The sequence below is a fragment of the Zea mays genome, chromosome 9, assembly GCF_902167145.1.
Source record: "Zea mays cultivar B73 chromosome 9, Zm-B73-REFERENCE-NAM-5.0, whole genome shotgun sequence".
NCBI classification, from domain to species: domain Eukaryota; kingdom Viridiplantae; phylum Streptophyta; class Magnoliopsida; order Poales; family Poaceae; genus Zea; species Zea mays.
In genome coordinates this window covers 142,915,646-142,940,244 of record NC_050104.1, presented here as the reverse complement: position 1 = coordinate 142,940,244, position 24,599 = coordinate 142,915,646, and the positions used below count along the sequence as shown (strand labels likewise).

The following is a 24,599-nucleotide window of genomic DNA, read 5'->3' as shown; positions in this document are numbered from 1 at the left end:
CGCTTTATGGGCTCAAGCAAGCCCCAAGAACATGGTATGAATGCCTAAGAGGTTTTCTTATCACTAATGGCTTCAAAGTCGGCAAAGCCGATCCTACACTTTTTACTAAAACTATTGCAAATGATTTGTTTGTATGCCAAATTTACGTTGATGCTATCATATTTGGGTCTACTAACAAATCTACTTGTGAATAGTTTAGTAGGATAATGATTCAAAAATTCGAGATGTCAATGATGGGGGAGTTGAATTATTTCTTAGGATTTCAAGTGAAGCAACTCCAAGAGGGCACCTTCATCAGCCAAACTAAGTACATTCAAGACATACTCACTAAGTTTGGAATGAAGGATGCCAAGCCCATCAAGACACCCATGGGAACCAATGGGCATCTCGACCTCGACACGGGAGGTAAATCTGTAGATCAAAAGGTATACCGGTCGATGATAGAATCGTTACTCTATTTATGTGCATCTCGACCGGATATTATGCTTTCCGTATGCATGTGTGCAAGATTCCAAGCCAATTCTAAGGAAGTTCACCTTAGGGCCATGAAAAGAATCTTGAGATATTTAGTTCATACACCTAAGTTTGGTCTTTGGTTCCCCAAGGGATCCACTCTTGATTTAATAGGTTACTCAGATGCTGATTGGGCAGGGTGTAAAATCGATAGAAAGAGCACATCAGGGACTTGTCAGTTCTTGGGAAGATCCCTGGTGTCTTGGGCTTTAAAGAAACAAAATTCAGTAGCTCTTTCTACCGTCGAAGCCGAGTACATTGCCTCAGGCCATTGTTGCGCGCAATTGCTCTGGATGAGGCAAACCCTTAGGGACTATGGTTACAAATTAACCAAAGTCCCTCTCCTATGTGATAATGAGAGTACAATCCGCATGGCGGATAATCCCGTTGAACACAGCCGCACTAAGTACATAGCCATTCGGTATCACTTTTTGAGGGATCACCAACAAAGGGGGATATCGAGATTGCTTATGTTAGCACCAAAGAACAATTAGCCGATATCTTTACCAAACCACTTGATGAGAAAACTTTTACCAAACTTAGGAATGAGTTAAACATTCTTGATTCTCGGAATTTTGATTGATACTTTGCACACATAGCTCATTTATATACCTTTGATCTTATCTCTTTCATGTGCTATAACTAATGTGTTTTCAAGCAAATTCTTATGCTAAGTCATAGATTGAAAGGGAAATGGAGTACTCGGCGAAGACAAGGCTTCCACTCCACTCTATCGTATTATTTACCCTTCGCCGTCACTCTGCATCGCTCTCCACTTTGGTATAATCTTCACTCATATTCATTACTCATACCACCGGGGCAAAAGTAAAAGGGCTCTAAAGACTCTATTTTTGGCGATTCATGCCAAAGGGGGAGAGAGTATTAGCCCAAAGCAAAAGGACCGTACCACCATGCCAATTTCAAATTTTTTGAAACAAAGTTTTTAATGTTTTCAATTGGTATCTTTCAAAATTGGTATTCCTCTAAGAAATTCTAACTCATTTGATATCTATATTCTAAGGAGGAGTTTTTCAAAATAGGTATCTAAAATATTTGATCTTCTTTCAAATGGTAAAACCCTCTTGAACACTAAGAGGAGAATTTCATCAAGGGGGAGTTTTGTTTAGTCAAAGGAAAAACATTGGAAACAGGGGGAGAAAATTTTAAATCCTAAAAATGCTTCTCGAAATCCTATTCATACACCTTTGACTATTTGCAAAAAGATTTTGAAAAAGAATTTCCAAAAACATTTGCAAAAACAAAACAAGTGGTGCAAGCGTGGTCCAAAATATTAAAAGAAAGAAAGCAATCCATGCATATCTTATGAAAGTATTAATTGGTTTAATTCCAAGCAACCTTTGCACTTACCTTATGCAAACTAGTTCAATTCTGCACTTATATATTTGCTTTGGTTTGTGTTGGCATCAATCACCAATAAGGGGGAGATTGAAAGGGAAATAGGGTCAAACCTTTTCCTAAATGATTTTGGTGGTTGAATTGCCCAACACAAATATTTGGACTAACTAGTTTGCTCTAGATTATAAGTTCTACAGGTGCCAAAGGTTCAACACAAACTGATAAAAAGATCCGAATTAGGGTTCAAAAGAAAGGAGCAAAAGGAACCGAAGAGAACCCTGGTCTGGCGCACCGGACAGTGTCCGGTGCACCAGGGTGGATCAACTCCAACTCCTCACCTTCGGGTTTCTGGAAAAGCCACTCCGCTATAATTCACCGGACTGTCCGGTGTAGCACCGGACTGTCCGGTGTGCCATACGGAGCAACGGCTACAGCACAATGGTCGACTCCTATAGAAACCTGAAAAGTGCTACAGTGCGCGGACAGTTCGCGCAGAGTCAGAGCAGGCGCTAGAAGACGCACCGGACAGTGAACAGAGACTGTCTGGTGCACCACCGGACTGTCCGGTGGCCCAGGCTGTCAGAGCTCCAACGGTCGAACCCTAATGGTTGGGTGACGTGGCTGGCGCACCGGACTGTCCGATGCGCCCATCGACAGCAGCCCAACCTCAACGGTTGGTTTGGTGGTTGGGGCTATAAATACCCCCAACCACCACCACTTCAAGCATCCAAGTTTTCAGCCATTACATTCAATACAAGAGCTCTAGACTTCACTCCAAGACACAAACAAGAGATCAAATCGTCTCCCAAGTCCAAGACCACTCCAAACAATTAGTGACTAGTGAGAGAGAGATATTTGTGTTCATTTGAGTTCTTGTCGCTTGGATCGCTTTTCTTCTTCCCCATTCTTGTTCTCAAGACACTTGTAATCAAAGCAAGAGACACCAATTGTGTGGTGGTCCTTGTGGGGTCTAAGTGACCCAATTGATTGAGGAGAAAAGCTCACTCGGTCTAGGTGACCGTTTGAGAGAGGGAAAGGGTTGAAAGAGACTCGGTCTTTGTGACCACCTCAACTGGGAGTAGGTTTGCAAGAACCGAACCTCGGTAAAACAAATCACCATGTCATCCGCTTTCATTTGCTTGTGATTTGTTTTCGCCCTCTCTAACGGACTCTGTTTTATTTCTAACGCTAACACGGCTTGTAGTTGTGCTTAAAGTTTATAAATTTCAGATTTGCCTATTCACCCCCCTCTAGGCGACTTCCACTACACACAGTTGAAAATAAGACAACACAATATTAAAAAAGATAGCTGACCTTCGTCATCAAATGGTTATCCCTTGGGGATAACACCTTCAAGGACAAATGTTGAATGAATCATACATCAATATGAACATGAATATGCAAGGAATATGAAAAGGTTAAACATGTTAACTCATCTTCAATATCTTAATATTCCATTTATCCCCTTTCGTATAATAAATTTACAATCGCACATTCGGCTCTACAAAAATGAATTTGAGCGAAGATGCTCGAGGGAAGAGATTACACGAGGCAATTATACATCCCTTCAAAGAGGTACTTTTATGCAGTCATTGTTCATCTATTTATAGAGGATTGTACAACTTCGTATGAAATTACAAATATACCCACAAGGTTTGTACATATGATTTACAAATGATGCGAGGACAATATTGACTTATGCCTATAACATCTTGGACACGAAATCATGGACATCTTCTCCTGGCTTTGTCCACCTTCATTTCTATATGTTGTTGTGATGAAGCTAACATTTCGGTCTTTATCCTTATCCTGTTCCGAAGGTACTCAATACCGAAGCTCCTGCAACACTTAAGAACATACTAGCGACCAATAGTTAAGTGTGTTTTTAGGACTTTTGAAAGATGAAGGCCCCCAATAAATTTCTTCTTGTCCTATCAAACAACATGGAGTATATAGTAACCCAGGAGGCGTGGGATTGCAATCTATGGTGCACTTTCAGGATGAAAGTTATGTGGAAAAGGGAATTAGAAAGGGAAGTATCAATTAAGGGTGCCACTGTTCTAGATTTTTGTCACCTTCCTTCGAACTGTGACACATGTATGCTGTTATTTTGTTCCAATTTTAAAGCATATTCAATGGAAAGGATCCCTAATGATTGTGTCCAATTGCTATGCAGCAATGGCACCCGGACAAATGCTCCTCCTCCTCAGGGCTTATTCAGTTACACCAATCCAGAAAGGAACTGGAGGGGTTTAAATCCCCTCATAGTCATTTTTGACTAGAAGGTGATTTAATCCACTCCAACCCTCTTCTAGATTGATATAACCGAACATGCCCTCAAGCAGCGTGAAACACGTGGAGGAAGCCAAGGAGAAGTTCCTAGTGATCTAGGGCGCCTATCCCAGTCTCAATCTTCCTTCTCTCACCACCCTGCACCACACCCTCATTTGTTACAGCGACTGACCAAATGACCAACAACTAATAAATGGAAACACCAGCGAATAGAACCAATCTAGCCTGTTGGTAAACTCATTGCGTGGAGCCCTTGTGCTCCCATCCCATTGTTCTGTGCAGTACTCTCCCACGCCAATAAATAAACGGCTCCTTACGACGTGGGAGTACATGACGATGAGGACGGCGAAGATAGCGTAAGCTGTAGCTGACCTGTTCTTTGTGTTGCATAATTCTGGATATAACAGGGGGTGGCGGGCTGACGTTTTTTTGCTGTTGCTGCCAGGGCCGGTCCTGAGGGTGTGCAGGGTATGCCACCGCTCAGGGCCCCCAAGGTCTGTAGGGCCCCCGTTTATCTATCTTATATCCAAATACATATACGTTACAGATAAATTTTTATTATTATTCTTTTGTTGCGTCTCTTTAATTTTCTGGCAATCATCTCTTCGATGTCACGCAACAGTCTGTTTGATGATAAATACTAAAATTAACGTGGGAAGGACCGAAGGTGTTGTACACCTGTACCTGTCGCGTTGCTTAATTCTATTCTATCGGAGAGCCGACCCTAATAACCTACATTGCTTAATCCTAGTTTAGTTTGCTGAACTTTGTTTTCAAAAAATTTGCTCTAATGTATTTAGATTTGGTTTACTGTGCATTTTAAGGTTTATGCTAGTTTGACAAATTAAAAGTAAAAATACTCTCTCAAAAGTTAAAACAAATGCAGAGTTATATTACATAATTTGTATAATTTTACGACTCATAAAATAATGTAACAGCGTCTCCAGTCATATCATTTTGAATAAAACTATGTAAATCTTTAATTTCTTTTATTTTTCAGATATTATTTAAAAGTTGAAAAAATAATAGACTCAAAATTTCGTATAGGGTCTCCATATAAATTTTCGCTTGGGCCCCCCGAAATGTCAGGACCGGCCCTGGTTGCTGCAGATGCAGAGGATGGGGGACTTCATTGGTGAGATGACCTAGATGATGAGCCATGTGGTTTATCATCTTAACTAATCAAAATAAAATGTATGTCCCAGGCGTGTGCATAGTCCGCTGCAACACTTGACAGCTATTATGTGAAAGATCAAGAGAGATCATTGTCATAAATATCAACGGACATATCTGTCAACAACGACATGACAACAGTTATCTGCTTGCCGACTTTAAAAAGATATGCAATTACGTATATTTTACGGATCCTTAGAATAACTGGAACTCTAGGTAATAACACATGGATAATATTATACCAAGTACTTTCAAGATTACACTTTGATCGATACAGATTTAATAGGATTTTGTTATATTTACCAATATATCAACTTAATTATACTATGGGTCTCATGGTCATCATATGGTAAATGAATAGATACGTAACACTTCTGTTTTCTTTTTTCTCATAAAGTAGTTTTTTTCATTGTAAAGTACAAATACGTTTGCTAATAAAATAAAAAATAATAATGAAATACCAGGTAGGGCTGATCGAGTAGTATAATAATGCATTTAGTTTGGAAATGAACGTTTGCCAATAAGATTAAAATGTCAACTGTAGGCCTGATCGAGTACAATAATGCATTTATTTTGGTGACGACAGGTACTAACTAATACCTGAAATGTTGACCTAAATCGATGGACTATGCACATAGTAGTTGTTGGTCGGAGTCGCAAACGCTTTACTAGTACAGCACAGTAGTACGGGTGCATAGTTGTTGGTCGTAGTCGCAGATTTCCAAGGTGTCAATGTTGGTAAAATAAAGCGGCACTGTTACAAATTACAATACAATTGCTGGTAGATGAGAGCAGGACGCCGAAAGCTCAACGGGAATAACAGATAGCCTTAGGCATGTTTTTAGTCCACGGAAGCAGGATGTTTGGTTCTGCGGACTAAAGTTTAGCCCGGGTCACATCAAGCGTTTGACTTTCAAATAGGAGTATGAAATATAGACCCAACCAACTGTACTAGATTCGTCTCACATTTTAATCTTCGGCTGAGAAATTAGTTTTATAATCCGACTACATTTAATACCCCGAACGGAGGTTCAAACATTCGATGTGATAGAGGCTAAATTTTAGCAGGGGCAAACCAAACACCCCCTAAAGTTTAATCCTCCCTACGCTGTTTGGTTTGAAGGGGTTAAAAATATTCATAATATATTAAATGACTCAAAAGAAGATTAAAATGTTTCTTAATATTCTCCCGTCAATAGTGTAACTGAAATAAACGAGGGATAAAAGGTGAAATTAATATGGTTTATTTTCTTTTAGTCACTCCGGACTATAGACTAAAACAGTTTAATTTCTACTTTAGTCCCACTATTTGGCTATTTAGAGACTAAATGAGATTAAAATAGGAGACTAATCTTTAGCCACTCAAACCAAACGGGGTTAAAGTTCGCAAACACAACGTTGATACACGCCCTTGTGGTTAGAGTTGTGATAAGTAATTACGAACAAGTGTAACATCTTGAGTTGAGTCATGTGGACTAATCAGGACATGAGTGTGTTTGTACAACATTTCTCTTTGTCTATGGTGCTTAGGTGCAGAGTCTACAGACGATAATCAACGATGAAAGTGAAGGTCATGCGAGATTGTACAAATGGTCTAGGAGCGGTGAAGGACAAACGCTAGATCTTAACCAAGGGAGTTGAAAAGTCAGGTCACTAGCCGTGGTGGTTGACATCTGGGGACACCGACCGATGCAAGGACATAGCAGAGCGAATCATGTTGCTGATATGTTTGAGGACCCATGGAACACGTGTACAAGACGTGGGGGCCGCGTATGGAGTATGCTACCACATGGATTTTGAGCCTTAAACCATCATGTGATAGTTCGCTAGTTTTGTCTGATTTGGACTTCAAAATTCGACAGATCGGTTTTGAAGGGAATCAGAGGTGACGTGTATAGATGGCCAATAGTGCGGGGCTAATTGGACCAGCTCGGAATACGACACGACACATAGTGCCTGGGCACGGGACATGGTCGGTGCTGGACCCGTGCCGGGACGCCCCGGTGGCTAGTGTCGTGCCTGGGCCATGTCCCGGGCACGTTGGGCCGGCACGAGCATGGCCCCATTAGCCCAGGCATGGTTAGGCCCCTCTCCTATAACCTAATATCCCCACGCCTCTCCCCCATGGGCCCCGCCTTGTTGGTCGCCCACTCGTCCACCCGTTCTCTCACCCTCTTGTTCTCTCCGTCTCCATCTGTGATTTGGAGGCGAGTTGTTAGCTTACTTAGATAGTGATACTTTCTAGAAGTATGGACTTTAATCTGTTGACTTGGTGACATGATCACAAACCGACCTACCCAACTCTTTCTATGCTGGCTAAGGATGTTCTAACTATGCATGTCTCTACAATTTTATCAGAATGCGCTTTCAGTTTTACTGGCAGGATTATCGAGGAGTGTCGACGTCGTCTAACCTCAGAGATGGTCGAGATGTTGACCTGCATCAAGGACTCGAAGTAAGGGAATGCAAGGACCCAACACACAGTCGAGACTAAAGAACTTCAAGACTCGTTCTCCAAGCTTTATCTTGATGATGAATTGGTTCCAATTGACACTCCAGTGTCCTCTCATGCATCTCAGTATCAGACACCAACTGATCCACATGTGGATGCTTGATCTTAGTTAGCTAGTTTGAACTTTAAACTATGCCTATATATGCATGTGTGCCTGTGACTGTAACTCTGTTAGAACTGGGAACAATTTTTGTGATCTATGTATAAGAACACTAAATGAGCTGGTCTATAATATTTTTTCTATCTAGGGTTTTCTCACAAGGGTGAGTTTCTATCTAGATAGGTTTTTAATGAGGCAACCATTGCACTAAACAACTCATTATTAGTTTCTTTAATGTTTTAACGATGTTCTGTGTGTCTGTGAATGCCTTTGTTGATTGTGGCGTGCTTGTGCCGTAGTTGTCTCTTCTCATCTCTACCCATCTAGTTTGAGTTTTGAGTTGATCTTTACCTTTGCAAGTTTAGGAAGTTGTTGGGGCGAAGGCAAAGACGCCACCCTTCGCTCGAGGCCTTCGCTGCAGCCGCTGGTCCGACGGAGACAAAGCGGGCAGGGACACCCTTCGCAGGACTCGGCACTTTGACGAAGGCCTGCGGCGACGTCCTCCCACGGCGCGGCCTCGTTCAGCCCCAAGGCCCACGTGTGATCTGGCCCATCGTAACGGGCCCCGCGTGGCCGCCTCTGTATTACGGGCCTAACTTATAAAGGCATACTTGTAATTACAGCTTGCAACCCTGCTTTATGGGAATATTCCGGGGATAAACCAGGCGTCTGAGGGCACATGCGTCCTTAACACAAGACGCTGGGCACTCAGATACCTATAAATACCCCCGCACAGTGCCCGTGAGAGGCGAGATTAACAGAGCTATTGCCCCCGCGCACGTAACCCTGTTGTCACCACTGTTCACCCTAGTTGGCCTACTTGCAGCAGAGAGCAAGTGCCAACATTTGGCGCCCACCGTTCGTGCTACGACAAAACCACCCGCGATGGCACCCAAGAGAGCTAACCCCAAGGCTGACGAGGCTGCGAAGGCAGCACTGCTGGCCGCAAGAAAGGGCAAGGCCCTCGTCCTCACCCAATCCACCCACCAAGAGCCCATTGAAGACAATGTTCCCCACACCGGCGAAGACGACACCTTCCGCACCTGCGGAACCGAAGGACAGTCGCAGCCGCCCCCAGGCTTCGCCCCACTGGAAGGCGCGGACCTCACCGAGGACGGCGAGGTCCTCGGCGTCTCAACAGAAGAACAGCTGCAGCTGCGCGCCCTGCGCCTCAGGAACCGCAATCTCCAGAGGCAGAAAGAGATACTGGAGGCCAAGCGCCAGCGTGTTTCCGCATTAGCCAAAGTGCGGCAAATGATACGCGACGAGGAACAGAAAGCCCAAGACCTCGAGCGCGAGATCGCGCTGATGCAGCGCGAAGGTCACCTCGGTTTACAGCAAGAGCCACCCCTCCAACAACGCACACAACCGGAGGACAGGCGCGAAGGCTACCTCGGCCGGCAGCATGGCCAACCCTTGCAGCACCGGGCGCAGCCGGAGAACCCGCGCTTCCCCCAGCATGACTACGCCCCCCAGCACGGCGCGCCATTCCAAGGGGTCAACTACCTCGACGAGCGAAGTCCCCTGGCGCCACACCTGCAAGTGACGCCTTGGCCAGCCAACTTTCGAGCGGGGGCATACCCCAAGTACAACGGCAGCACCGACCCGGCGCAATACATCATGAGTTACCAAGTCGCCGTTGCATCAGCCGGAGGGGACGACGCCACAATGGCGAAGTCTTTCATCATCGCCCTAGAGGGCCCAGCACTCACCTGGTTCACCAGATTGCCTCCGCTGTCCATTGATTCGTGGCGAAGTCTCAGGGACAAGTTCCTCCTCAACTTTCAAGGCTACCGTCCAGACACCGACGCTTTGGCTGAGCTCTCGCTTTGCAAACAGCTGGAAAAGGAGACTCTGCGGGAGTATTACCGCAAGTTCTTAACACTCAAGTCGCAGCTACCATCTGTCGACGATCAGATCGCTATCCACTACGCCATCAGTGGCCTTCGGGCCGGCGTCCTCTACAGCCATTGTATCAGAGATCCACCCAAGAGCTTGCAGGAGCTATATCAGCTCTTCGAAAAATATGCCAAATCCGAAGAGCTCCACCAGCGCAAGGTCGAGTCACAACGGAAACCCAACAGTCAGACTCCGCAGTCCAGCCGCACGTGGACAAGGACTCCGCAGCCAGACTCCAGTCGAGACGGCCGCAGTCAGCAGCAAGTCCACAACATCGTCAACCAACAGCCTGCTGCTGACCCCCCTCGCCGCCAGGAATATCCCCCCAGGGCCGCGGAAATGGAACTCGCGGCAGGGGTCGAGGGCGGGCGCAGCAGCCGCCGCGCCGATTCTATTGCCTTTTCCACGGCGAAGACTGCGCCCACCAGACCAAAGACTGCCCCGAGACGAAGGCCACCAGAGACAGAATGGCGCGGGCGCAGCCAGCCGACAATCCCAGAATTGTCGCGCATAATTACCAGCCACCCCCTCCACCATATATCCACGCTCCCGCTCCGCATCCACCGCACCACGCTTACCAACACCATCAGGAAGTACAAATCGTACCTCCACCACAACCACCACCACACCAGCAACACCAAAACATCCCCCATGCCCCAAAGCAAGAAGACTTCGCCGATCAACCATATCGCGGAGTCATTCACATGATAACAGGGGGGTCGAGCACCGACTTCGACACCAAGCGGCAGAAACGGGACCACTACCGCAGCATCAACCATGTCGCCGTCACTGGCCCAGTCGTGCAGACGAAGTGGTCCCACATACCGCTAACCTTCGACGCGCGAGACGTCGACCTGCGCAGCGCCCCCCACATCGACGCAATGGTCATCAATTGCAGCGTGGCAGGCTGGGACTTACACAAAGTCCTAGTCGACAACGGCAGTCAGGCGGACATCATCTTCCTCCACGCCTTCGACCGCATGGGTATAAGCCACAGCTTGCTGAAGCCTTCGGACAACCCGTTGTATGGTTTCGGCGGCAAGGGCACCTTTCCAGTTGGCAAGATAGAGTTGCCCCTCTCCTTCGGTGTAGCGCCCAATGCCCGAAGTGAGCAAGTAACCTTCGACATTGTCGACATGGTATATCCATACAACGCCATCATGGGCCGGGGCTCCATCAACAAATTCGAAGCTGCCATCCACGGGTTGTACCTATGTATGAAGATACCAGGCCCGCTAGGCGCCATCACAATCTACGGCAACCAGCAGACGGCGCGCAACATAGAGCGGGACTTCGTGCCCGGTCAGAGAAATGTACACTGTCTCACGACCCAGCGCGAAGTCCCTGCGCCGGCCAGCCCAACCGACAAGCAGCACGACAAGGCACAGTTGCAGTGCCAAGACGGGACCAAGACTGTCCCCCTCGATCAGGCCACGCCCAAGCAGACAGTAACTATCAGCGAAGACCTCACCTCACCTGAAGAAGAGAAACTTCTCTGCTGCCTGGCCAAGAATAAAGATGTCTTCGCCTGGTCTGCCCTCGATCTGGTCGGAGTCAGCCGAGCCATAATTGAGCACAGCTTGGGGATTGACCCTTCGGTACGACCCAAAAAGCAGAAGCTTCGCAAGATGTCAGACGAAAAGACAGAAGCCGCCAAGGCGGAGGTGCATCGCCTCCTGGAGGCTAAATTCATCGAGCCAGTGGCTTACCCCACGTGGCTCTCCAATGTTGTGATGGTGCAGAAGAAAAGCGGAAAATGGCGCATGTGCATAGACTTCACCAGTCTCAATAAGTCCTGCCCAAAGGACAATTTCCCGTTGCCACGGATCGACAAAATAGTCGATAGCGCGGCCGGATGCGAGGTCATGTCCCTCCTCGACTGCTTCTCCGGCTATCACCAGATATACATGAAGGAGGAAGACAAGGCTAGCACCAGCTTTATAACACCCTTCGGCACTTATTGCTTTGTCAGAATGCCGGAGGGTCTCAAGAATGCCGGATCCACCTTCTCCAGACTCACCAAAACAGTGCTCGAAGGGCAGGTCGGCAGAAATATATTCACATATGTGGACGACATCGTCGTCGCCAGCAAGAATAAGGAGGACCACCTCGCCGACCTGGCGGAAACATTCGCGAACATGCGAGATGCACGACTCCGCCTAAACCCGGAAAAGTGTGTTTTCGGTGTTCGCCAGGGCAAGATATTGGGCTACCTGGTGCCCCGTCGCGGCATCGAGGCCAACCCAACCAAGATCCAGGCCATCGTCGATATGTCGCCTCCGCAGTCCGCCAGGGACGTCCAGCGCCTGACAGGCAGGATGGCCGCCCTCAATAGATTCATCTCCAGGTCCGCCGAGCGAAGTCTCCCCTTCCTCAAAACACTCCGCGGCGCGAAGGACTTCGCTTGGGGACCGGAGCAAGCAGCGGCCTTCGCCTCATTAAAACAGTACCTGGCGGAGCTGGCCATCCTCACAAGCCCAGACTCCTCGCTCCCCTTATTGCTCTATGTCGCGGCTTCGCCGCACGCGGTCAGCGCGGCACTGGTACAGGAGCAGACAGTCGAGGGCGCAGTCAGACAGTGCCCTGTCTACTATGTCTCCGAAGTCCTGACACCATCCAAATGCAACATGACAGAGCTGGAGAAGATTGCTTACGCAGTTGTTATGTCCTCGCGCAAGCTGCGCCATTATTTTGAAGCATTCAAGGTCCGAGTCACCTCGGACAGGGGACTCGGCGAACTATTCAGGAACCCGGAGGCATCAGTGAGAATTGCCAAGTGGGCAGCCGAGCTCTCCGGCTACCACATCAGCTTCGAGCCCAGGACAGCCATCAAATCGCAAGTCCTGGCAGACTTCGTCGTCGACTGGACTGGGCCAGTAACACAACCGGACCCATCCACAGAAAAGGTCTGGACTATCCATTGCGACGGTGCATGGTGTCATGCGGGGGCAGGCGTCGCCGCAGTCATCACCTCACCAGCCGGAGTTAAACACAGATATGCAGCACGCCTCAGCTTCGCTCTGGAATCCGACAAATGTACAAACAACATAGCAGAGTATGAAGCAGTCATCCTCGGCCTCCGCAAGCTAAGGGCCCTCGGAGTCACCACATGTATCATCAAAACAGACTCCAAGATAGTCGCCGGTCAGGTCGAAAAAGACTATGCAGCAAAAGACCCCGCGCTCATGCAATACCTCGCGGCTATCCGAAGTCTCGAGAGGCAGTTCAAGGGATTCACCCTACAGCATGTGGACAGGGCCAAGAATGAGGAGGCCGATGCATTAGCCAAGGCCGCCGCCAGGGGCGAGCCCCTGCCCTCCGACGTATTCTTTCACACCATCGGCACGCCAGCCGTCCGGAGCCCCGAAGGGCTCCAAATAACTAATGATAGCGAGGGCCACCGTATAGTCAACCTAATCATGACCGAAGACTGGCGGGCCCCAATAACCCTGTTTCTACAGGGATACTATCACCCAACCGACGTCAGTGAGGCGAAGCGCCTCGGACATCGAAGCCGGGACTTCGCACTGATCGAGGGCCAATTATACAAGAAAGGGGTCAGTCAGCCAATGCTTAAAAGCGTCACCGAGACCGAAGGCATCCAAATCTTGCGCGAGGTCCACAGTGGCACGTGCGGCTCGCACGCGGGGCCAAGGGCCCTGGCTGCTAAGGTGATCCGACAAGGGTTTTACTGGCCTGCAATGATCTGCGCCGCAAATCGAGTCACGAGGTCCTGCGAAGCCTGCCATAAGTTCTCTCCTCGGTCAGGCAACCCCTCGCAATATACAAAGCTGATCGCCCATACATGGCCTCTTCAGCGCTGGGGCCTGGACATTGTCGGGCCCCTGCCCACCGCTCAGGGGAACCTTAAGTTCGCCTTCGTAGCCGTCGAATACTTCACCAAGTGGATTGAAGCGAGGGCCGTGTCCACAATCACATCAAAGACTGCCCAAAAATTCTTTTGGCAGAACATTGTTTGCCGCTTCGGAGTACCGTCCGAGCTAACAGTTGACAACGGCAAGCAGTTTGACAATCAAGATTTCAAGGATTTTTGTTTTTCCATCGGCACCAAGCTTGCCTTCGCTTCAGTCTATCATCCGCAGTCCAACGGAGTCGTGGAGCGTGCCAATGGGAAAATCTTCACAGCTGTCAAGAAGATGCTCCTCGATGAGAAAAAAGGCAGATGGACCGACTTGTTACCGGAGGCAGTCTGGGCGCTAAACACAACCGAGTGCAGGGCGACCGGGTTCACTCCTTTCCGCCTTCTATACGGATCGGAGGCAATGACCCCGCAAGAAATAAAGCATGGGTCTCCGCGCACAGCTCCGTCAGCCACCCCTGACGTGGATGAGCCAACCTCCAAAGATCTCATTGACGGAGACCGGGTCTTCGCCCTGCAGGCCTTAAACAAATACCAAGCCCAGACCAAAGCATGGCGCGACCGCGCAGTCATCCCAAAGGAGTTCAGCGCGGGGGACCTCGTACTCGTCCGAACAGCTCGGACGGAGTCCAAGGGCAAGCTGGAGCCCAAGTGGGAGGGCCCCTTCATAGTCAAAACAAAAGCTTCCCCCAGCGCTTACAGGCTCACAACGCCAGATGGCGAGGACCTGGAGCACTCCTGGAACATCGACAACCTTCGTAAATTTTTTGTTTAATCCTTAGGGCTGAGTTCGCCCTTGTAATTCACCGCAAACAATCTTGTACCGGCCCGCACTCTTTTCCTCCCGGGGGGTGAGGTTTTTAACGAGGCGGAGCCATGTAATATATGTGAGAAAAATCCCCCGCAAAAGCATGTGTCGAAAAAGACCGCGACAACGGTCTTCGGCATTCGACCAATTCGAAGTCACCGCGAGGCTAAGCGCTAGACACCCTCGCGTGCGACCAATCCGCGCAGAAGTCGCCTAAGGGTGCAGCCGGACTTAGCACAACAAGTGCGCAAAAACCGAAGTCTATCGCGAAGACTATCCGCGCAGAAGTCGCCTAAGGGTGCAGCCGGACTTAGCACAACAAGTGCGCAAAAACCGAAGTCTATCGCGAAGACTATCCGCGCAGAAGTCGCCTAAGGGTGCAGCCGGACTTAGCACAACAAGTGCGCAAAAACCGAAGTCTATCGCGAAGACTATCCGCGCAGAAGTCGCCTAAGGGTGCAGCCGGACTTAGCACAACAAGTGCGCAAAAACCGAAGTCTATCGCGAAGACTATCCGCGCAGAAGTCGCCTAAGGGTGCAGCCGGACTTAGCACAACAAGTGCACAAAAACCAAAGTCTATCGTGAAGACTACCCGCGCAGAAGTCGCCTAAAAGGTGCAGCCGGACTAGGCACAAGCGCGCAAAAAACCGAAGTCTATCGCAAGAACCGCCTAAGGGCGCAGCCGACCCAGTATAACAAAAGCAGAAACGACAGCAAGACCAATTATAATCACACTGGCACAGCACAATCAATCACACCAGTCAAAGTACACAGCGCCCTCGCAGGCACAGGCACGCGAGGGCACACTACTCCATTTTACAAGCCCTTACACATACACAAGCGAGGGCACCACGCCCTACATCGGCTCAACCTTAGGAATAATCCCCATCTCTCTATAATTAAATAACATTATTCTAAGCTCCTCACCCGCAAAGAGGCTTCGCAGCTCCCCTTCCCCTACACCCGAGACGGCCGGCAAAGACAGCAGCTCCTGCCGACCAACCCTACTAACGCGAAGCCGAGCCCCTTCCTCCGCACTAATCCTACGCTTCGCAACCGCCCTTCGTCGTCGGTGCCCGGCGCTAGGACCGGGCACGCCTGGCGCGTCCGCAGCATGTGGCGCAGCCTCCGCCGCAGCCACGTCCAAGGCCGCAAAATAGTCCAAGTCCTCCTCCGACGACTCCTCGGTCCACTCAACCGAGCTCCCAGAGTCAGTAAAATCAAAAAACTCAGAAACAGACCCACCACATTCATTTCCATCTTCCGCGGTCGAAGCCGCCAAAAACTCAGTAGTAGCGGTTGCGTGCGCAGGCCCAAAATCTTGAACCTGCGCAGCAACCAAAATTCAGTACAACATCCAAAAATCCCTCAACCCTAAACACCACCTATGCCACCTGCGAAGGCCCTGCCGCCGCGGGAGCCTCCGCCGCCGCCTCCGTCGCTGCCTCCGCCCCCACCTCCGCTGGATCTTCAGCGCTCGGCACAGCAGCTGCGGGGGCATCAGGTGCGCCTTCGGCCACCTTTGGGGGAAGGCCTTCGCCGGCCGCAGCAGGTGCAGGGGCGCCTGGTGCATCTTCCGCGGTCACCGGGGTCAGTCCCGGGGCGCCTCCAGTCGCGGCCTCCGCAGGGGTTGTCTCCGGCTCAGGCAGCGCGCTGTTCAGCGCCCCAAGGTCGTCCACCCGCTCGCCGCGCTCCGCCTAAGACAAAACGCACAAAAATTCAGCAAACACACGCACAGACCGCATCCAGCAAACGCCGAGTAAACGACAACGTTACCTGAGCCCTCGCAGCCTCGGCCCGCGCCCGGACCACCTCACGACCGTATGAACCCCACATCCGGTCATAGAGGGCCCCGGCGGACTCCTTCACCACGGGGTCTTCGACCTCAAAGATATCTCGCCCAAAGTCCTCATCCACCTGGTCGAGGGCCTCATAGTGCCGGCAGCCTTCGCGAGAGAGCGCGTTCATCGCTGCCTCGCAGGTGACCAGGGAGGTGAACGACATCAACCCCGCCAAGACAGTGGGGAGCTCCTGCAGTTCCTCCTGCACCCACTCCAGACAGCGAAGTCCGGCCTCTCGCTCCGGCACCTCGAAGTCACCCGTCCGCACACCCAGCTCGCGATATGAAGTCATGAGCTGCGTGCGCGTCCGTTCGGCCTCCGCTCGCGCCGCGGCCTCGGCCCCCTCCGCGCGGCTCTCGAAGGCAGCAAGCCGCCGCTGCAGCTCTCCGGCGAGCTCCTTAGCGATATTGCCTTCCGCCCGCGCCAGCCTGGCCTCCGCCTGCGCAGCCTGCTCTTTGGCAATGGCTTCGTTGGCCTCCCTCCTCTCCTCCGTCAGCTGGCGCCGGAGGTCTGCCTTCTCCTTCTCAAGGGCGGCCACCTTCTCCGCCAGTTTGCGGCACTTGCTGTCGGAGGCCGACTTCTCACGGACAGCGTCCGCATGTTGCGTCCGAAGTCTCTCGACCTCGGCAGACAACGCCGCCGTAAGGGCCCCCGACGCAGTGCGGCTGGTGAAGTCAGCCACCTGCAGAACACACGTAAGGCCCGTGCAAAAAAAAATGTATAGCTCGGCGGACCTGACTCAGCGCCTCCGTCGCTTCCTTCAGCCGGCGGGTCGCCACGCCCGCCTCGTCTCTGACCAGCGCGAGGGCAGACACCTCGCCTCCAGCGCCAAGGGTCTCTACCCCCGCCTTCGGCGCTGGCGCAGCCGTCGCGATCGCCGCGCCAGGCACAACTAGAGCAAGCGGGCCCTCGTCCGACCCTGCAATGCGTCAACAAATTAAAAAAAATGTGTGTACACATATTTATATAGACTTACCCCCAAGATAATCCTCCACATTAATCTCGGTGCCGAAGTCGGCAACGCGTTTGCCAGACGGCGGTAACGATCGGGCCGCCTTCGCAGCCTCCGCCACTCCGCTGACGGACGGCGCCACCTTCGACAGCTTGGGGCCTCCGGCGCCCACCGTCGCCTCCGGCGCCTTGCCAGGCGCGGAGGCGCCCACCTTCGCCGGCAGCGGCGGCTTGCCTCCGCCGGAGGCCTCAGCCTTCGCCGTTCCCCGCTGCCTTTTCGGCCGGGCCTCGTGAACCCTCACAGTCGACTGGCGTTTTCGCGCCGCGCCTTGGCGATCCTTGTCCATCACTGCCCACACAACATGACCGATATTTCGCCCATAAGGAAAAACTTTCCACCGATGAACCATACGAGATGTAAAACAGTCCTCCTCATCCGCCCAGGGGATAGAAATGCCTTTAGGCCAACAACCCCCGGTAACCCTCAGCATCCGAGCCGAAGACTCCTGGAGCTCGGGCGAAGACATCCTCTCCCCCGGGGCCGCACACGTCCTCATTAACTCTCTAGCGAAACTATCAGATACCCCAAGCCTTCCCATCGCAGTACCTAATTTTCTCTTTTTCGAAGAGGTGGCGGCCGCCAGCGCAGGGTCGCCTCCGGTCTCCACCGCCGGTTTCTTCCCGCGGCGGTCTGCTTCGTCCTGACCAGGGTAGCCGTCGTACGGCAGTTGATTTAATTCGAAGACCCTGTTCAAACGATCGTTTGACCCGCGGATATCAAAACTGCGCTGGCCTTCCGTCCTCGGCACGTAGCGCCCCACGAGTCGCACCGCCAAGTCCTCTGCATCACGCACAAAGGCGGCCGGGTCACGGTTCCGCAAACTCAGTGCGAAGGCAGGACTTCGCACCTCCCTCCCTCCGTGAAAGGGCATCTGGCGAGGGCATACTTCGCCCAGCGCCCAGCCGTGCGCCAAGGGCCAGACCCCGTATGCCGCAAACTCTTCAACTAAATCACGACCGCTGCTCTGGCCGGCGGCGTACCGAAGGGCCCCTTCGTCTGCATCCTCTTCTGCCACTTCGAAAGGCGGATACGCAGAGTAATAGTGAGAGCACATTTCGGACGCAGGGAGCCCTTGATGGCCTTCGACAGTAGCCTCAGCAACATAAAACCAAAATTCATTCCAATTGCCCCACTTGTTGCGGGCGCACGGGACCAACTCCACTACTGGCATTGTGGTCTTGCCGGTCTTCGGCGTGAAAGTGCATGACCCGAACTGGGCAACTCCGCCCTCAACCACCCTTTTCTGCCAATGCAAGCAATAATTCTTCGCAAAAACTTCAACCGACGGCTGCCCGCCGTACGAAGTCGTCGCCCAGACATACTTCGCCAGCGCCACTATGGCGTTCGGTGTCAGCTGATGTATTTGAACACTGAATCTGCGCAGGACTTCGCCGACAAACCGATGCGCAGGCAAGCGGAGTCCGGCGGCGAAGAACGCCTCGAAAACAACCAACTCGCCCTCCGGCTCGGGGACTTCCTCCGTCCCCGGAGCACGAGCGACTCCGCCGCCAAAGTAGCCCAACCGCTGCATATCTTCAATACGGGCTGACGTCATCCGTGACACACCAAATTCAACAGAGTCGCCGGCGCGCAACTCCTCCACCATCACGTTACTCAACGTCTCCTCAGACGAGGCGGCGGCCGGCGGCGTGGCGGTGGCGGAAGAAGAAGAGGATGGCATTGCTACGTACCATCGGCGGCGGCGGGCGGTCTACTTCACTCGAGCCAGAACGCCGGCGAGCAAAGGGAGCAGCGGAGGAAAAGGAGCAGCAAGACGGCGGGCGGCTAGGGTTTTACGGAGCGCGGAAAGCAGAATTCAAACAGCGCCGCCCCCGCCCCCCTTTTATAGGCAGGGCGCGGCTCTTCGGGAAACCCGCAATCCGACAGGCCGCGACGCTTCGGGAAACCCGCAATCCAACAGTACGCCGTCCATCAACGGTCACATCAAAAACCCCCGCGGAACCACTTCGAGCGAGGGCATCGTCTCCGCCATCTAGCGACGTCTTCGGCACCAGATGACTTTGTCGAACTGGTCCCTCGGAGGGCAAATGTTGGGGCGAAGGCAAAGACGCCACCCTTCGCTCGAGGCCTTCGCTGCAGCCGCTGGTCCGACGGAGACAAAGCGGGCAGGGACACCCTTCGCAGGACTCGGCACTTTGACGAAGGCCTGCAGCGACGTCCTCCCACGGCGCGGCCTCGTTCAGCCCCAAGGCCCACGTGTGATCTGGCCCATCGTAACGGGCCCCGCGTGGCCGCCTCTGTATTACGAGCCTAACTTATAAAGGCATACTTGTAATTACAGCTTGCAACCCTGCTTTATGGGAATATTCCGGGGATAAACCAGGCGTCTGAGGGCACATGCGTCCTTAACACAAGACGCTGGGCACTCAGATACCTATAAATACCCCCGCACAGTGCCCGTGAGAGGCGAGATTAACAGAGCTATTGCCCCCGCGCACGTAACCCTGTTGTCACCACTGTTCACCCTAGTTGGCCTACTTGCAGCAGAGAGCAAGTGCCAACAGAAGTGTCTTGGGATTTATCTCTTGTTTAAAAACTATCATGTATTCATTGCAACCGCTAGTATGAGCTAACCTAATTCATGGACCAATTTTCTAACAGAATTGTACTTTTGATAAACTCCAGTTTGAGTTTTCTAATCCGTGTTAGAAGTTTTGATCTTTTTGTGCTCAAACTTTTTAAGACACTTCTACATCCTCTCTTCTTGCTGCCTGCAACATTTGAAGATGCCTAGATAAAATTTTCTTGCGTGACATTGTCGCTCTCCGACACTGCCGAACTTTTGAGTGGCACTTCCACTATGCGCTGCTGGTCTTCCATTCAATCTTTTCTCGAACTTTTTGTTGTATGCCATGAGGGTGAATATTTGCTGCATGGCAGGAGGAAGCACCGAGTGGCATAGAGAAAACATTTGAGGTCCTTAATGGCTGCTTCTAACTACTCAAGTGATCATACGTGTATATATCATTCTACATAACATGATCATTGAGGATGAGTATGGATGATCACATGATACAGTCGAGTCTTCCATTGGGCTTCGAGGGTGATGGTTGTGAAGCATCGTTAGGCTTTGCAACTATCTTTCAACGTGAGGTCGTAATCTATGCTAGTCTCGTACATGATTAGCTCTAAAATAATTTAATAGAAGCATAATTAAGATCCACACCATGAAAAATATATTTTATTTGAATGAACTATACAGTTTTATTTTTTGAAGCAATATATTTTTAATTATTTTTTATGAATCATGTAGTATTTACTTTTTAAATAATGTAATTTGATTGTTTTTATTATGTAATTTTTGTTTGCTTAAATATGTTCTCCATGTTTTTTTTTGGTAAAAAAAGTTATGTTTTATTTTAATAAAAGTCTCTAAAAACAAAAGTTGATGTGACTGTGTAGACTAATAGTAAAGGTTGTGCACTGTAATGGTAGATAAAGGTCGATAATAGAAAATAGAGCGTTGCGGTAAAGATTAAAATTTGATGATGGTCAATAGTTGACGTCAGGAAGCGGTGGAACCAGTTTCATCGTTCCTACTTGCTGACTGCGCGGAAAGGCTGAAAGCCCGGCGGAAACACGGTGCACGCCGACGCGCAGGCTCGCGCCGCCTTGTCCAGCGGTCAGCGGATACGGCCATTTTCCGGTACGGCGGATGCATGTAGAAATGCTCTTAAAATAGCTTATTTTGTATCCACTCTAGTCTAACACAAGTTTAGACAAAATTGTTGTATATGATGATCTAAGATAAGATGGTATGAGTAACTAATCATATGGATAATAATGCTGCAGTGGACAAGAAAGCAGCCACTTTCAAAGTTTCAACTGAGTTCGAAATAGAGATGGCAATAAGCCCACGACGAAATTCCAAACTTTTTGGCGTTCCTTCTTCCGAACATATCGGGAATCCCTTGAGACCTGACACGCCAAAGATTTCAGGGTTGGCAATGCTGAAAGCAACCCCTGATGGTCGCCGGCGGCACTAGGGGTCTGGGAGGAAGAGGAACACAGGGAAAGAGGCGGCATTAAGACGAATAAAAAGTAGACCGTGAGGGGAAAAAAACCAACCTTTCGTAATAGAGAGGAGGGGAGAGAATTTTTCAATATATATAAATGAAAAGAGTAAGGCCCCGTTCTCGTTTGGTTAGAAGGACTAATATTTAGTCCCTGGTTTTTAGTCCAGTTTAGTTTCTATTTTGTTTAATGGAAGAAGTAAAGTAGGGACTAATTGACTTTAGTCTCTAGTCTCTCACATGGGTGCTAAAAGGAACTAAAGGGCAACATTTACTTTAATTACCCTTGCTAGAAAACTGGTGTCAAACAAAAAGGAGATATTTTGGTCTTTATGTGTTGTTTTTAATGTATTTAGAATATGTTTAGTCCCTACAACCAAACAGAATAGAGACTTAAATTTATTCTTTGGACTAAACTTTAGTTCTAAGACTGAGCAAGAACAGGGAAAGAGGCGCACGTCTTTATCATGAAACTTTTATTTAACCACCACGATATACCATCACATCACATCCATGATCCAGCAGACTCGGACAATAACAGTCGATCATTACAGTAGCAGCACACACGACACCTGAACCTCACAAGTCACAACACGGAGGATCGAGCAGTTCAGTCCATACGCGCATCGTCATTACGTCTTCACTGACTGACTCCGACTCCGAGTACATACAACTAGTGCAGTTCCAGATTATTTATGCAATAACAGTTTCGAATTTTAGGATCTTTTGTAATAAGGTTATAAACTTATAATGGAGGGTAGATGGATCTTGCTGTCTCTAGTCTCAGATGGCGAGGACGAGGCCCGGCAGCGACTTGTGCGCGCTGTCGGCGCGGCGGCTCTGCCACAGGCACTTGGACCCTGCAGCTGCAGACGACGACGCAGCCGAGGGGGGTGAGGAGGAGGAGGTAGAAGAAGAGGCAGCGTCCTGCTGCTTCTTAGGCGGAGCAGCTTTCTTGGCGGAGGCAGTGCCGGCGAGGAGGGTGACGGTGAGGTCGGTGTTGAAGTACTCCCTGAGCTGGGTAATGACCCCGTCGGGCCCCACGGTCCAGGCGTGCACCCAGTAGAGCTGGCGCGCGTCGTCAGCGCCGCCCTCCGCGACGACGGTGGACCCGAAGGCGTCGACGGAGCGCGGGGAGAAGGCGAACCCGCCGCCGCCGCCGCCGCTCATGTGGCGCTGGTGGTCCGCGCCGGTGAGGAGGCGCATCATGTGCTGGCGCGTGGGGGGGCCGTGGAACCACCACTCGAGGTCGGGCGCCAGCAGCTTCCGCGCCCGGCGCGCGTCGCAGGAGCCGAGCGCCTCGTACAGCCGCAGCACCAGGAAGCGGTTGCGCTGCTCCGCCGACTCCCCGGCGAGCGCCGCCTCCGCCAGCTCCTGCCGCGTAGGCTCTCCCATCCTCTCCCCCGATGGATCGAGGCTGTGGTTCTGAGAAACTGTCAGTGGAAACGGCTGCTGTGTCTGTGTGTCGAGGCGGGCCGGGGTTGTTTATGTAGGAGCGCGCAAGAGCGCCGCGGCTGAGCGTTAGATTAGCGTATAGGTCCTCGCGATTTAGAGATATTGCCATCCATGGCCGTCGGCCGTCGCATCGCAGACCGGGGCTAAGATATCATGAGATTTTGGTTCAGACTTCAGACACAGACCACAACGGCATGCCAGCTTGCCAAGGGCTCGGTTCTTATCGACGGCGTCCATTCGTAGATTTCTTAACAGGTTTTTAGTGTGGATTTAAAACAGTGGCGGGTTTGTGATTGAATCGAAACAGCCGAGAGATATCAGGAGAAAAGCAGGCAGAGGAACTGGAGAAACGGATTCTTTTTCGTTTTTGTTTTCTTTTGCCCCCACGAAACAACGAGAATTTTACAAACATGACACTGTCTATGGGGGGCTTTAAACTTTTGGCACCGTGGTCGTGGCAATTGAAAACGTGACATTGAAATCTCCCTCATTTTGAAAATTTATCATCGCGCGCGCTTAATGGTGATTAGCCCTTTGCAGTTCCCGTGCTGCCCTCGCTCCATTAGAGACTTGTCGCCGTCTTCCTCTTCTACCGTCGCCCGTGAAGCTCCTGTATTCCATTCTCTCTCTCCTCTCCTCCTCTTGCTCGCCCGATCTCTGCTCGCCCTGGCCGTCGTCTTCCTCGAGCTGCTCTGTTCGTCTCCGCGCACTGGGTGCATTCGGGCCCTGTCCTTCTCCGGATCTCGCCCTTCCCTGCCTCGCCGGTTCCTGCGCCCGTGGTCCATTGCGCGGAGACCCATTCCATTGCGCGGTTGCAGTCCCCCAACGCCGCCGTCACTGGTAAGAATTTCCTTTGCTTCGTTCCATTCCATTTAGCGTAGTATACTGTCCTATGAATACTCTAGCCACCATTTAGCGTAGTATACTGTCCTACAGCGTACCACCCATTGAGCATCCATTGTATGTGCAGTGTACTATGAATAATACTCCCAACGATGAGGCAGTTCCCCCCATGGACGAAACGACTGCATACACTGTCGAAGAAGACGAGTGGACATTAACTTGTATTGGCACACAGCCTACAGTGGTTAGTAGTTTGAATTTATTGTATGTAATTTAGTAGTTATATATTATATTACAACTGTTTGTGGTGAATAGGGGAGTGGCCATGGAATTCATGATATTGATTGGGATTCAATAATGGTAGAAGAAACCAACAACGAAGAAGGAAGAAATGATGTTACTAGTGAACAAGGTCTATATTATCAGCTTGGACTGGATACTCAAGATGATAGAAGGGAAGATGATTCAAGTGCTTCCCGTTTTGGAAATAGCATTCCATGTGAAGAAGAATTGGGAGCAGGCATTCCGTGTTCTGATGCAGTGCTCGATGAGACTAGGACCATATATGTTATGAAGAATCCAGTAATGGAGCCTGGCAGCTTGTATGCAACAATGCACCACTTCAGACTCGCAATTATACAATACGCCATAAATAAAGAATTTGAGCTTGGAATTGAGGCAACCAATAAGACTAGATTTAGAGGGTATTGTAAAAGGGCCTGATTGCCCTTGGAGCATTCATGCTAGACCGGAGACGAAAGGTTCTCCTACAATTCAAGTAAGATGAGATTATAGCTTTTTCACTTAATATGTACAATTCAAAGAATATAGGTATTTGACACTTTAACCAATTTTTCAGGTAATTGACTTGAATGACAAA

General features: G+C 50.4%; 1 protein-coding gene across 1 annotated transcript; it reads right to left on the bottom strand.

Moving 5' to 3' along the window:
• Positions 1-21,885: 21,885 nt before the first annotated feature.
• On the bottom strand, positions 21,886-22,864 carry LOC100192467 (uncharacterized). Its single transcript, NM_001137687.1, has one exon. It carries the CDS (start codon positions 22,814-22,816, stop codon positions 22,205-22,207), a length of 612 nt encoding a protein of 203 aa, NP_001131159.1. The 5' UTR covers positions 22,817-22,864; the 3' UTR covers positions 21,886-22,204.
• Positions 22,865-24,599: the final 1,735 nt, after the last annotated feature.